Consider the following 15000-nt stretch of genomic DNA (forward strand, 5'->3'; position numbering starts at 1 on the left):
TCATCTCCCTCACCTGCTGCGGTTCCCTCCGTCCCGGGCCACCCCCCTCTGACCCCCATCTTTCCCAACTCCGCCCTTCTTCTTCTTCTTCCTTTATACAACCAACATCATTATATTGATGATTCTGTTGTAGTTTGCGGAGGTTGCTGAGGATTGCGCTGTTGTGAGGATTGTTAAAAAAAAAAAAAAAATCCCACAAGCTCATCCTCCCCCATCTCTCGCCCTGCTGAACAGAATATTGTGATTATAGTGAAATGAAGCAGTAAAGTGAAACACCTGGAAACTGAAACTTTCGAGTGCGTCCGTTCAGTGACTGGTTACAGATAATGAGGGGTGTGTGGTTCAGTCCATAGTGAATGGGAGAAAACTCTGGTTTGGAATTTGACGTGGTTCTTTTCTTTTCTTATCTTTCTTTTTTTCCCCCTTTTTCCTTTCTTTCTTTCTTTCTTTGTCTCTAATCCGTCTCCCGCCACCATGAATGAATGGGTGTGTGGAAGACGGAAGGAAGTTCAGAAACTGAAGAAAGATGGGAAAATGATACGGATAAACAAAAAAAAAAAGAATAAATAAAAAGACAGAACATCAATGACTTATTTCCAAGTTCTTCAGGGTTATACTGTCTGTCTGTATGTATGTCTCTTTCTGTCCGTCTGTCAGTCTGTCTGTCTGTCTCGGCTTTTCCTCTCACTCTCAGAAGTCCCACGCCCCCCCCCCCCTCCTCCTGCCCCCCCCTCCCCTCCCCCGCCCCCACTCTATGTCTCTGTCTCTCTCTATGTCTCTCTCTCTCTCTCTCCAACACTTAATGCACGCTTTATACGAATCACGATAAGTACGGTGAGTAAGGGGACCTAATTAAGCTAGATATCGTTAAAAAGAAATTAAAAGAAAAAACAATTGCGTGAAGATACAATTCCGTATATAAATTCACACTGTTATGATTATTCTAATGATGATTGTTACCATCAACTTCGTGATCATTAGCTGTAGTATAATCACATAACTGTTATTGTTGTTGTTGTTATTGTTGTTGTTATTGTCATTAGCATTATTATTGTTAGTATCATCATCAGTAATACAAGTTATCATAATCATCATCGTTGTCATTCATTCATTCATTCATTCTTTTAGCTCAAGGAGGCGTCACTGCGTTCGGTCAAATCCATATACGCTACACCACATCTGCCAAGCAGATGCCTGACCAGCAGCGTAACCCAACGCGCTTTGTCAGGCCTTGAGAGAATTTTTTTTTTTTTTTTTAAGAATCATAGTTATAAAAGTAAATGAAAATAAAATAAAAAGACAATAATGATGAAAAACAAGTAAATAAGCAAATAAATGTAAAACATGCAGACACACATTCACACATACATAACAGATATGCAAGAAACATGCAGTTTCACAGATATGAAAGCACAAACAAATACACTTAAACGTACACGAGCCCCAACACACACACACACAGAGCCCCGCCCCCCCCAACCGCCCCTCCCCTAACCCCCCCCCACCCCCCGCCTCCCTCCTCCACACATTCTTTCTACATCATTGTCATCATCACTATGCTTCTTCTTCTTCTTCTTATGATTATTATAATTATCGTTATCATCATCGTTATTATCATCATTTTCATTCCATCACATCAATAATCGTTATCACCACATCCCCAGGTTCAGCCGGGCACGCCCAGTGCCGGTGCCCTGTGCCCGGGGGACGCCATCCTGGGGATCGGGGGCACCAACGCTCAGCAGTTGACCCACATGCAGGCACACCAGCTGATCAAGAGTGCCGGCACACACCTCCAGCTGACACTCGTCAGGTCAGTGTCTGTGTGTGTGGAGAGAGGAGTAGTGTGTGTGTGGTGTCTGTGTGGTGGCCGGGGTGGGGTGGATGGGTGTGTATATAATATACAATTAGATTACTGTAGATTAATATGACATGAGTATCATTATTGTATTTAAAAAAAATTGACCGAGATATGCAGCTCTGAAGCTGGTATGTATCCCTCACTTAACTAAGCACATGTATGTGCAACAACGTGCTAGCTCGTTCGCGCATTCGCCTTCGGTACAATATATATTGTTCATCATACGTAATTCCTCTTCTTTTATTTTATCTTATATAATTTTTATTGATTTTTTTGTTTGTTTTTGTTTGTTTTTTAATCTTTTTATTTCTTTATTTATTATCTATTTATTTATTCATTTATTTATTTGTGTATCTTTTTTTTATATTTATATATACTAGTTTGACAATGTATTTGACATCAGTCTTGTGTTCTGCAAAGTTTGGGAAAGTTTGGTGAATATTGAAGGTCTGTTGCTAAGGAAAATCTGATGCAGCATGACACGAAATCTTTAAAGTCCATTTTCCCAAAATGGCCGTCATAATACACACCAACTTCAGAGCTGCATATCTCGGTCAATTAAAAAAAAAAAAAAAAAAACTAAAAAAAACACCATTAATGATACTAATACCATATTAATCTACGTTAAATCTAGTTTTCGAAAATGTACACATCTCATAAAATGAAAATTATAACTTCTGCGTGATTTTGAAAGAACGGGTCACATTTACTTGCTTATTTTATTTTCTCTCTCTCTCAACAGGGGAGCGCAGTCCACAGACTTCTCAGCCATCAAACCCAAAGGACCTGTGAAGTTCTCTCCCTGGAAACATAACCAGTGACGAGAGCCTTGACAGCTGAGCTAATCTTCTTAGTCCCCGACTCCATAACATGATCGAGTGACCACACGTAACTTCTCCCGTCTAAACCATCGTCACTTCTGCTGCCAACACAACGCTACCATTGCCTGGAAGTTACAAGAGAAAATCCGAAAGGATTTACAAGTCAAAATGCTTATTGCAGTGCAATTTGTTAGTCGAAGAAAAGTAGAGCACAGAAAAATGACATTTTGAAACTCGAGTGTGTGTGTGTGTGTTTGTGTGCTTTTGTTATGGATATGGTGTTTACTGCAAAGCCTTTTCGTGTTTATTTTTTTTTCACTTTACATTGATTTTTTTTTTTTTAAGTAATTTCTTTTTTTGCTTGTTGAATGATCAGACCATGTTCCCATTATCAATAGAACACACTTGTGATAACAGCATGTCTTTTACGAGAAAAGATGTATGTGATCAGATTTGTCGATAAATTATAAAAGGGTTTAAAGTACAAAAACAAAAACTGTATATGCCGTGTATATTAACTATATTAACTGGGATGCTTGTATTATAGTTTTACTGAACATATTCTATCACTTTGTCCCGTGTACAGGAAATGATGACAAAAACTTTACCATTTTATTTGTAAAAATTTCAGCTGAAGATTCTGGTTTGGCTGAAACATTTGAAGGATTCCTTTTCTGACGCTGCCGGGTTAGAGTCATTGTTTATTTATATATCTAAGTCTGACTTACATATTTCTTTACTGTTGTAAACGATATAATTGTTATGAGATGGTGGACAAGGCCACACTGGCATGATATCTGTACTCTTCTTTCACTGCGTTGGATATCGGATAATAATTATTTGCAAACGAGAAATTAATACTGTACCTCTCATCCCATTATCAGTCGCACTACAACATGTCACTGATGTTATTTTGTGTGGGTAAACTTCAACTACCGTACAGTATTGCAAGTTTATGATGCAGTTAATAAATTTTCGATCTTTCACTGCTTTTCGTAGAATTCGATGGCTACATGTGCATTAAAGAAGTCTAACAGTACATGCAGTAGGCCTGTGCGTTTCCCTGTGACCTGTGGCACAGGGGATACAACTTCTGTCGTCTTTCTTTTGTTTTGGAGTGATTGTCCCTTTCACTTGCGATAATTATGTTTCCTTGAAGATAGTCACACACGCGTGTATAAGTTGTACATTAATAATGTTTGCTGGTCATTTTGAAATTGTCATTATATTCATGGCCCATTAATTTTACACTTAAAAATTTACATAAAAGGGTTCGATATTAGTTACCTCTGTGAGGTATTCTTGATCGAGAAGAAAGAAGGCACTCACACTGTATCCCTGGACACGGGAATGGTAAAAAAAAAAAAAAAAAAAAAAAAAAAAAAAAAAAATCCACTATATATGTTCGCAAAACTCCATCTTTGCACGTGTGCAACAACTTGACCTTCACATTATAGCTGGCATAGTTTAATCTAATCGGCACCGGAACAACTCGCCAAATGATAGGTTTTTCAAGTCAACTCAACTGGACGATTCTTAAGTTCCAATCTTCATGAGTTGATTACAGCTGTGTGCATGAAGACTTCATGGCATGCACCAACAGCACAGATGGACAGCTTCTGTTTGTTTGTCATCAGTATTTTGGAGTTGTATCAATCGAGTGTCACCACTTCTCTCTCTCTCTCCCTCTCTCCTTCTCTCTCTCTCTCTCTCTCTTTCTATCTGCTGCTTCATCTCGATCCTTTCCGCTGCACGGTACTCACGGGTCATGCTCTGCCATGTGAGATTTTTCGCAAGATAAACAACTGATAATTTTTTGTCATCTTCAGCATTGATGCATGTTTCGTTCAACACTGAGCAGAGCAACACACATCGTGAGTAGGCCGCCTCGTTGATCCCACTTAATTCTTCTTCCATGTGGTTCCTGCTATAGTTTGTACCAACCAGACTTCTGCAACTTATCAGGGTGGATGAATTTTGCAAGCCTCCATGTCATGTGGCCAGAATAATGTGCTCTGTAACAGCAGTTGTGTTTATTATCACACACTCGTATTTATTATCACACACTTAAAGTGTATATAAGATCATAATGGATGACATCCGGATTACTAGGCTCCATGTCGAGTGTCCAGATGTGTTACGTTGTAGCAGCTGCGTTTAATGTCACACACTGAATGTATACAATATCATAATTGATGACATCGAACTGCATGTTAAGCTTGCTTGCTTGTCGTGCATAGTTTATTATGGATAACAGTGGTTCGCGTAAAAGGAAATGGTAAAATGGAAATGGCCTAAGGATCTGAGTGGACACTTATATAGTATTACGTAACACATGCCGTAGACAATGATTGTCTTCTTTTTTGGCGGTGTCTTCCACTTCACTAAGTGAATGTTAGCTCATATTTCCTGGTGTGTTTGTGTGCGTGTGTGGCCTTTCTTGCTTTTTGGCTTTGTGGCCTTCAGCAACCATGAAACGCTTCTTTTTTCTTTTCTTTAATTTTTTTTTTAATAATCATTATTGTCTTTTTATTTCTTCTTCTTCTTCTTATTATTATTATTATCATCATCATCATTATTATTATTATTGTTGTTATTATTATCATAACCATAATTATTTTCTTTTTTCTTTCTTTCTTTTTTTAAATTTATTTTTTTAAATTTAAATATTCATTAACCTTTTTTTTTTCTCAAGGTCTGACTAAACGCGTTGGGTTACGCTGCTGGTCAGGCATCTGCTTGGCAGATGTGGTGTAGCGTATATGGATTTGTCCGAACGTGGTGACGCCTCCTTGAGCTACTGATACTGATACTGATAACGAATTCTGCGATTGTGTTCTTATGAGCCAGTAACAATCTTCACATTGTGCTTTCTTCGTGTGCTAATTTTCCCGGCGTCACCCAGTTCAGTGCATATTGCATTCTGTTTCAACGGGCCTGCAATCTGCTTGGTGTATATGTTGTTGTTGTTGTTGTTGTTTGTTTTTCTTATTGCACTCTGTTGTCAGTAGAATTGTGGTTATTTGTGTACGCACGTGTGCGCGTGTGCCTTCGGTGATTATTTATTGATTTGTGTTGTGTCGTGTGTGTGATCTGAGACAGAAATAAAATCATAAGAATTTCTGGAACTTTGCCTTTTATATTATTCCCTATGCCATATGCTTTTCCTGTTCCAGTTTCCCCTCTTGGATCCATATATATATATATATATATATATATATATATATATATATATATATATATATATATATATATAAATTCAAGTTCATTGTTGAAAAATATGATTAAAATGAATTTTGATGCATTTTTTGATAACGCCAGCATTAATCTTTTTTCTTTACTCTCTCTCTCTCTCTCTGTAATAAAAATTTGATTTAGAGTCCTTTCACCGCCCACTCCCACCCTCTCCCTCCCACAACAAAAACCTTAACAAAACTGCCTTACGTGTTTTTTTTGTGTGTTTTTTTTTTTATAGAAATACAAGTGCCTTATTCTAGTCATGGATGTGGATAACAATAATTTCGTGTGTATGACACACACACACACACACACACACACACACACACATACAGTAGTGATTGCACACTTGTGAAGCACGATTCGCGTTGAGTTGAATAAATTCTGCTGACGAGACACATTCGCGTTCGAGTACAGAGGCCGATTTGTTGTATGGGAACTCACTTTGTGTGTGTCTGTGTGTGTGAGTCTCTCTCTCTCTCTCTCTGTGAAGCATGCACGTCAGCAGCAGTAAGTGAGTTAAAGCATTGTAGATGGTGGACGCTGACTAAAGTGGCAACGGAAGTGATGGTCCGAGAAAGAGAGGGGCTGGACGGATAGGCCGTTACATGTCCAGTCCACACACACACACACACACACACACACGTGTGATGACCTTGAGCACAAGAGTATTCGACTGAGTTCTGACAGTTCAAGATTGACTCGGTGTGTGTGTGTGTGTGTGTGTGTGTGTGCGTGTCTGTGCTTGCTGGCGTAATTGTGTGAAAGTGGATGTTTGTCACTGCGTATGTCACGTGCGACAAAGAGAGAGAAATGATAATAAGGACATACGAAATAATGATTATAAAAGATATATAGTTCTTACATGGCGCAGATGTGGGTTAGGAAGTGCTGGGGGAGGGATAGGAAGTTGTGGGCTAAGCGGGGGCCCGAGTTTTAAAACCAGTCTTATTAATTCTCATGTTAGCCATTTAACTAGTTAGTCTGTGGAGCTTGATTTTTTTTTTTCTCCTCAAGGCCTGACTAAGCGCGTTGGGTTACGCTGCTGGTCAGGCATCTGCTTGGCAGATGTGGTGTAGCGTATATGGATTTGACCGAACGCAGTGACGCCTCCTTGAGCTACTGATACTCTGTGGAATGCTCATCGGGATTTAATCCTGACCGCAGTGAAGCATTCTCATTATAAATAAATAAAATAAAATAAAATAAAAAGAAAGAAGAAGACATTCTCAGTTTGACAGGTGCTTTTTTATGTCAAGAACACATCTCATGGAAGCTAAGATTGATGAGAAGAACTCACACGGGAACGAGTAAAAAAGCAGAATTTTGACTAAAATGATACTCTACACATTTTCTTAGAATCTAGAAGTGGAGGGGGGAAAAAACCCCAACCAAAAACCTTCACAGCAGACGGTGGCTAGTAACAAAAGTAAGGGACAATAATCCAAATGGGGATTCCGTAAAAGGAACTCGTGATAGTAAATCCCAAGATTAACTCACTCAGTACGGCCAGTCCTCTCTTCTCCTCTACACAGACCCCTCCGATGTCCAGTGGGTGTCTGAATGACCCAACCTTTAGCTTCCGTCGTCAGAATTGTGGTATTCTTTGTCAACATTCACGTCTTCAGTATAAGAGCCTTCCGCTTGCAATATTTTGATGATGGTAATTGGGGTGAAACGCTGCTAACGTCGTCTCTTTCGCCGTTCGTATGGAAAGAGTTAAAAAAAACTGGACATCGCACCACAGACCTGAAGGGCTCATTGGGTGATGTACGATAGATGATAGTATTATGGAGTAAATAATTAATGAACGTTAATGAGAGATGTTGTAAAAGAGTCATCAGTAAATCCAAACCCCAATGTCTTCGTTTTCCATAAAGAAGGGGAGGGTGTGTGTGCCGGGGGAGGGGGAGGGGGGGGGAGGAGCGTCAAGAATCAGCCATGGTTTAATTCTTAATCTATCTATAAAAGAAAAACAACCGACTTTCACTGAAGATGCTGATAAATGATAATGTTTAAAGGAAGAAGAAGAAGAAGAAGAAGAAGAATTCATACAACAACAACAACTAACCTACTACGCCGGGAAGAAGAAGAAGAAGAAATCTTCATACAACTGCTACTACTACTACATAATTACAACAACAACAACAACTGACTACTGCTACTACTACTACTGCTGCTGCTGCATAATCACTACTATACAACTACTACTATTACTACTACTACTACTACTACTACTACTACTACTACCAATTCTTCTCTTTCTTCTCATTATCATCATCATTATTATTATCATTATCATGAGTTTTGTTGTTGTTGTTGTTGTTGTTGTTTGCAGTCCGTGGTCAGTTTATCATCAGTTTCAGTTTCAGTAGCTCAAGGAGGCCTCAATGCGTTCGGACAAATCCATATACGCTACACCACATCTGCCAAGCAGATGCCTGACCAGCAGCGTAACCCAACGCGCTTAGTCAGGCCTTGAGATCATCAGTATGTGCACAACAGATCGACTGGCCTAACGTCAGTGGACAACCGCAGTCACTGAGAAGGAAGAAGGTCACAATATAGATTGAGGCGCAGGAAGAACCTGAAGTGAGTCGGTGAGTCGACCTACTCAGTTTCAACTGGAAATTAACAATTAATGAGGCCAGGAGATGAAAATTTAATGATTAAAAAATAGTAAAGAGTGGTAACTTTCTCCATTCACAAGGTACACAACTTCAGGTCATTGCTGCTTACGCGCGTTACTGATCCAGCTAGCACACGGTTAAATAGAAGGTACATTGGAACAAACCCAGACACTTCCTCAAAAAAGGAAGCGCCGTGTTTGTCCTTATACCGATCATTTGACATGTGCACACAGCAGCAAAGACAGAAGAAATGTGCAAACACTACTCAGTTTCAGTTTCATTTTCTCAAGAAGGCACTACTGCGTTCGGACAGATCCATCACATCTAGTACTGTAGGCAGATGCCTGATTGAAGCAGCATTAATCAACCCGCTGACTAGTCAGGCAATGAGTACGTGCGCATGATATTTGTGTACCCATCAGAGAGGATTTCTCCTACTGACAGAATCTTACCAGAGGACAACATGCACTCAGTTCGTTGTCACAAGTTCTTTTTCTAGTGTGCCCAGTGCGTCATGTACACAGGACCTCCATCGGCCGGGTTTATCGTCTCATCCGAATGAATATAGACTGACTCGACGGGCGCTATAGCCGAGTGGTTAAAGCGTTGGACTGTCAATCTCAGGGTCCCGGGTTCGAATCACGGTGACGGCGCCTGGTGGGTAAAGGGTGGAGATTTTTACGATCTCCCAGGTCAACATATGTGCAGAACTGCTAGTGCCTGAACCCTCTTCGTGTGTATATGCAAGCAGAAGATCAAATACGCACGTTAAAGATCCTGTAATCCATGTCAACGTTCGGTGGGTTATGGAAACAAGAACATAGCCAGCACGCACCCCCCCCCGAAAACGGAGTATGGCTGCCTACATGGCGGGGTAAAAACGGTCATACACGTAAAAGCCCACTCGTGTGCATACGAGTGAACGCAGAAGAAGAAGAAGAAGACTGACTCCGACGCTCATACACTTTGATCAGATTTTCCAATAAAACTTGACAGAAAGAGCGAGACCTGAATTCGAACCCAGACCCACGGACACTACTGTATTGGCAGATAAGCGTCTCAATTAACCATTCTGCCACCTCAAGTGAAGGGTGGACACGGCAGTGCAAAAGAGACCAAAATGATGATTTTTCATGATTTGGGTTTTGCATCTCTTCTATCATATGCATAAGTTTTTCCACTGTAAAGATGTCTTTAACAATGAAAAAAATGCCAATAAAGATTGCTTACTGAATCACGAAAGTGTTTATCAATAATTTTTTGTTCAGTTTCAACGCAAGTTTCTGGCCTTGACAATATACCTTGAACTTGCTCAATGATGAGTAAACCTACAACCATGAGACTTTGCATTATTTTTTATGACATGTTATTGAAGTTTTGTCACGAGTATGTATGAAAATATTCTCTGGGTTTTAATTCATAGCAATTCCAATCTTTTTACTCATTGTTTGTAAATTTTGAGGATTTCGCAATACCCAAAATTTCAAAAATTCATAAAAAGTACAATAATTGAAGAATCAATACAATCTCACGTGAAAATGAAGATAATGTCTTTGTGTATCAAGTCCACATAACAAAAAGTGTCTGCATGCAGCACATGGGCCACAAACCCGATTTCTTTGATACATTGTTTGGCGGCCATTTTGATTTGTTTCCATAGCAACGGGTATTCACAGAAATCTAAGTGATGATACACAAAGTAGAAAAAAAAAGGAAAAAAAAAAAGAAAAGAAAAAAAGAGAGACTCGGAGAGCGAGCGAGCGAGAGAGCGAGAGAGAGAGAGAGAGAGAAAAAAAGGCGTTATTTGACTGTAGTGTCTACCCCCTCCCCCTCCCCCTCCTTCGAGTCAGTGCTATATGGATCGAAGGGGTTAAGTATAAATAATTACCTGCACTAGCCAGTCACCAGGCATGCACCGAGTGACCGCCGTGAGCAAAATGATAAAACATTCCATGAACCTTTGGATACATTACATTTTTCAGTTAGATACATTCCTCAGTGGGAAGGGTTGAACAGCGGATGCACCATGGCCCTCGCCACTGATGCAGGTGGTCATTGGGCCGCAGCCGGGCAGAACCGCCGGGTGGACTTTCGCCAATCGACACAGCGGGGCGGGGCGTCAGTTGAAGCATCAAGTGATAATCCATGCATGCAGTGTTCACCTTGCAATGATCAGCTGGGGTTCTACCCGATGTCCCGCTGAAAAAAAAAAAAAAAAAAAAAAAAAAGGAAGAAGAAGTGTTCTTGGCCGCGGGGCCACGGCATGCACTTTACTCTGACCGATTTCCCGACCTCATCTGACTTCAGTTGTGCCGGAAGGATGACCTCTCTCTCTCTCTCTCTCTCTCTCTCTCTCTCTCTCTCTCTCTCTCTCTCTCTCTCCATAGCTGTAAGTATCTACAAATGGCCTCAGTGTAGGCTATGTATTGTTGCATCAGTAGAACCTTAATACTTGCTATATTCGATAATGACCACCGAACTATTATTTTGTTTCGTTGTTGTATAATTATATGTCAGCTAGTAATAAGAGCAGTAAAAGTAATCATATTAACATTGGATAGTTCAGAAAGCCGGAAAGAAAAAAAAGCAGAAGCAATCATGCACTCTCACTGTGGCAATATGAGCAACAACAACAACAACTGACAACAACAACAACAACAATAATAATAATAATAGATAGACAGTTTATGAAGTGATCGATGAGACATCTGAGAAGATTCAGGTGTGTTTTTTTATGAAAAAGAAAAAGCTTTCTCTCAGTCACAGTTGTCAGTTAATGCACGTGACAACATAAACCAAACACTCTCAAGGTCACCAAACGGTGTTTGAATGAAAGATGTTCAGTCACACACAGGATTTACGTGCGACATCTTTTCTTTTCTCTCCCGCGCTTTCCCATACAAATTGACCACTTCAGCCAACACCCAGTGGACACACATTCCATTCCTTCCCCCACACACTGAGGTCACGGACAGTAGGTGGCGTGCCGAGCGACTTCTATTTTTGGAACCACGATTGTTTTGGCGAGAACAACTTGCGACTTCTGCGACACGCTCAGAACGGAACAGGTGTCGAACGGCAAAAGGTGAGTTGGAATCCTGTAATGTCTTATCAACCTTTTTTGTGTGTGTGGGTGTTGGTCTTATACTGTGTGTTGTATATCGTTTCCTGTGTGTTTGACACGAGTTTTCCCAAGTCAGGATTTAACTCGTGTTCGTGAGGAGAAAAAAAAAAAAAGGTTCTGAGGAAAATGTTAGAAAGCGAAGGCTTCCTTGGCTGGTATAAGAAGCTTTGTTGTAGAAACATTATCGACCGGCACTTGCCCGCGTTTGCGTTGGCAGCACTTCATCTTAGCACAGCAGGTAGAAGACTGATTGTGGGGAGGAAAATCGATAGGTCTTCTTGCTGAAGCTGTGTTTGGTGCCAAGAGTGAAGTGATTATTGTGAATGCTGCCAGTGGTAATCGTGTCGAGTGTAAAATGGACTAACACGACACATTGTAGAGTTTTGCTGTGCGCATGTTTAAACACACACACACACACACACACACACACACACACACACACACAAAGATAAAACTAAAACAGTTGAAAAATATGGAAAAAATATTTATGTAAACCATCGAGAACATACGCGCACTGGACAGGAATATAAGGAATAAACACGCGATAAAGATGCAGCACAAAACAGCAGCCACGCAAATTAGCACGTGCCCCCACACACACACGCGCATGCACTGACGACGGGCTCACATTGACACACAAACACACACACACACCCACACACACACACACACACGTGACGACGCGCTCACATTCACACACACACACGCAAACACGCACACACACGCGCGCGCGCGCGCGCACACACACACACACACAATATAGTTTTTCACTTTGACATGCTGTTCCTTCATTTCTCTTCCTTTCTGCCTCCAGCTCTCTCACTTTTGAACTGTTAACCTTCACTGGCTGTTGCTTTTGACCACACATGGAAGCTCATGTGGGTCGTCCATGACACATACCTTTTAGAGACAAAAACCTGTATATTCCTCCAAAGCTTGTGTGGGTCGTGCATGACCCATACTTTGTAAAGAGACAAAAACCTGTATATTCCTCCAAAGCTTATAACAAAATATAGGAAAGGAAAACATATCGTAACAACTGATTACACACACATGCGCTCGCACACGCACACACAGACTCACACAAACACATACACTCAGAAGAAACACATGCTCACGCATTCGCACACACGCACATACACACACACTCGAACACACACGCACACACAACTGATCACACACACAAACGCATAACACCACATGCACATACATACAAACCCTACTTATGCACACATAGATAGACAGAGAGAGAGAGACACAGAGAGAGAGACTGAGACAGAGACAGAGACAGACAGACAGCGAGACAGAGAGAAAGAGAGTGATGACTCATAGCATCCTATACACGCACAATCAAAGATATTCAGTCACACAGGTACATGCTGTTAGAGAAAGGGATGGAAGGGGGTTATAGCTGAAGACAGGTGAAAGGGGCGGGGCGGGGCGGGGCCCGGGGAGGGGGGAGGGGGTGGGAGAAAAGTGGGGTAGTGAGGCTATTGAAAGTAAGACTTCTTTATTTTCCTTCACTAACTGCAAATTAAACCTTCTGAAATCGCTATTAAAAAGGTATGGGTCGTGCATGACCCACACAAGCTTTCAAGGGGTGACCACATTTTTTCCTCTTTAGTAAAAAGCATGGGTCATACACAACCCACACAAGCGTACGTGTGTAGTTAAAATGCTACCTTTAATTACTTATTAACTAATTAATGAATTTTTTTTCATTTTTTGGCAAAAGTTGGCCTTTTAGGTGTAGGAAGCATTTCTGAAATTTCGTAGAAAAATATTAAGAATTGGCTGAGATATTTGCGTTTTTGTACCCTTCTGGGTCGTGTATGACCCACGATAGCCAGCGAAGGTTAATACATCAGTCCACGTCAATTCTCTCCCATTCAGTTTCCCAGCCACACCTACCCCTCTGTCACACTCTGTTTCCTGGCTTGATCCCTCCCCCTCTCTCTACAGTTCCCCCTTATTTACCTCTCTCCATCTCTCTCCTCTCCTCTCTCCCCCCCCCCCCCACACCACAACTCTATCACCCCCTCTCTCTCTCTGTCCACTCACTCAATCAGTCTCTCACTTCCAAACTGATTGTTGACAGAATGTGAGTAATGAGTAACTTACTTGTCACTTCCGAGCAGGACCTTTCCTCGTTTCCTCGTCATCCTTCCCCGAATTCCTGGAGTGCCACAGCTGGTGTTCACTGCTTACCCTGCTGCTTGTTATTTCGTGATGGCCATGACTAGTCAGAATTATCTGACATCTTCTGCTTAGTTTTCACTTCCAAGTTATTATTTAAATTTTTAAAAATTATTTTATTATTATTATCATTACTACTACCTTTTTTTTTTATATTATATTAATTTATTTATTTATTTATTTATTTATCTATTTATGTAAGCTTATCTATTATTTATTCACCTTTTTTTTTTCTTAAGGCCTGACAAAGCGCGTTGGGTTACGCTGCTGGTCAGGCATCTGCTTGGCAGATGTGGTGTAGCGTATATGGATTTGTCCAAACGCAGTGACGCCTCCTTGAGCTACTGAAACTGAAACTGAAACTATTTATTGATTTTCTAAACAGTGTGTATGTGTTTACATGTGTTGGTATTAAGGTTTCATATATTCTTACAACTGAATTAGTATGCACACAAGCACACAACTAACACACATTAACACACACACTTTCTCTTGCTCTCTCTCTCTGCTTCACACACATATACACAGACATGAACACTCACAGCATTACGCATTTTGTGAGTTAACTTGTTTGTGCCTTCATGTAATGTTGATGATTGTTTGACTGAAGTATTGAATATTTAGACTTTGTTAAAAATGGTGGTCTTATTCATTCAAAACATTGACTTGTATGCAGTACAATACTAAAATAAAAAGGTTGCTTCAAGCATTTCATGGGAATACTAAAGCTAACAATTGTAAAGAGAAAAGACAGTGACAAAGGTTTTAAGTTCAAACCCATATCACTTTACAGTGAAAAAAATTTACACACAAACACACACGCACACACACACACACACACACACACACACACACACAAAGTGAACATTATCATTGTGGAGTGGATTCGTACTCTGACAGGAGTTGAGTGCTATGAAGAAGAGTTGTTTCCCTTCACCACTTCTTTGCCCAGAAACTAGGATGACTGTGATAAGGAAATAAATTGTGCCTGCCTTTGTTTAGCTGGGTAACATTTCAGATTTAATCAGAATACAGCAGCAGACTAGAGTGACCCTCTGAAGTTAGTTTGGGACCTCCTGGAATTATGGTAGTGGAATCACTGTAACTCACTAACTGGGACATGTATCCAAA

The 15000-nt window shown here is 40.6% G+C and overlaps 2 protein-coding genes across 2 annotated transcripts in view; both read left to right on the forward strand.

Moving 5' to 3' along the window:
• LOC143286969 (PDZ and LIM domain protein 1-like) overlaps positions 1 to 5185 on the forward strand; it is a 27236-nt gene extending 22051 nt beyond the window's left edge. Inside the window, exons 3-4 of the mRNA XM_076594955.1 lie at positions 1665 to 1813; positions 2604 to 5185. Of these exons, the coding sequence (XP_076451070.1) occupies positions 1665 to 1813; positions 2604 to 2682 (228 nt within the window). The 3' untranslated portion in view covers positions 2683 to 5185. The remainder of the gene's footprint in view (positions 1 to 1664; positions 1814 to 2603) is intronic.
• A 6396-nt stretch (positions 5186 to 11581) lies between these two features.
• Positions 11582 to 15000, forward strand: part of LOC143286970 (CD9 antigen-like) — a 36474-nt gene continuing 33055 nt past the window's right edge. Inside the window, exon 1 of the mRNA XM_076594958.1 lies at positions 11582 to 11634. The gene's annotated coding sequence lies outside the window, so the exon portion shown is untranslated. The remainder of the gene's footprint in view (positions 11635 to 15000) is intronic.

This window comes from Babylonia areolata, chromosome 10 (genome assembly GCF_041734735.1).
Source record: "Babylonia areolata isolate BAREFJ2019XMU chromosome 10, ASM4173473v1, whole genome shotgun sequence".
NCBI classification, from domain to species: Eukaryota; Metazoa; Mollusca; class Gastropoda; order Neogastropoda; family Buccinidae; genus Babylonia; species Babylonia areolata.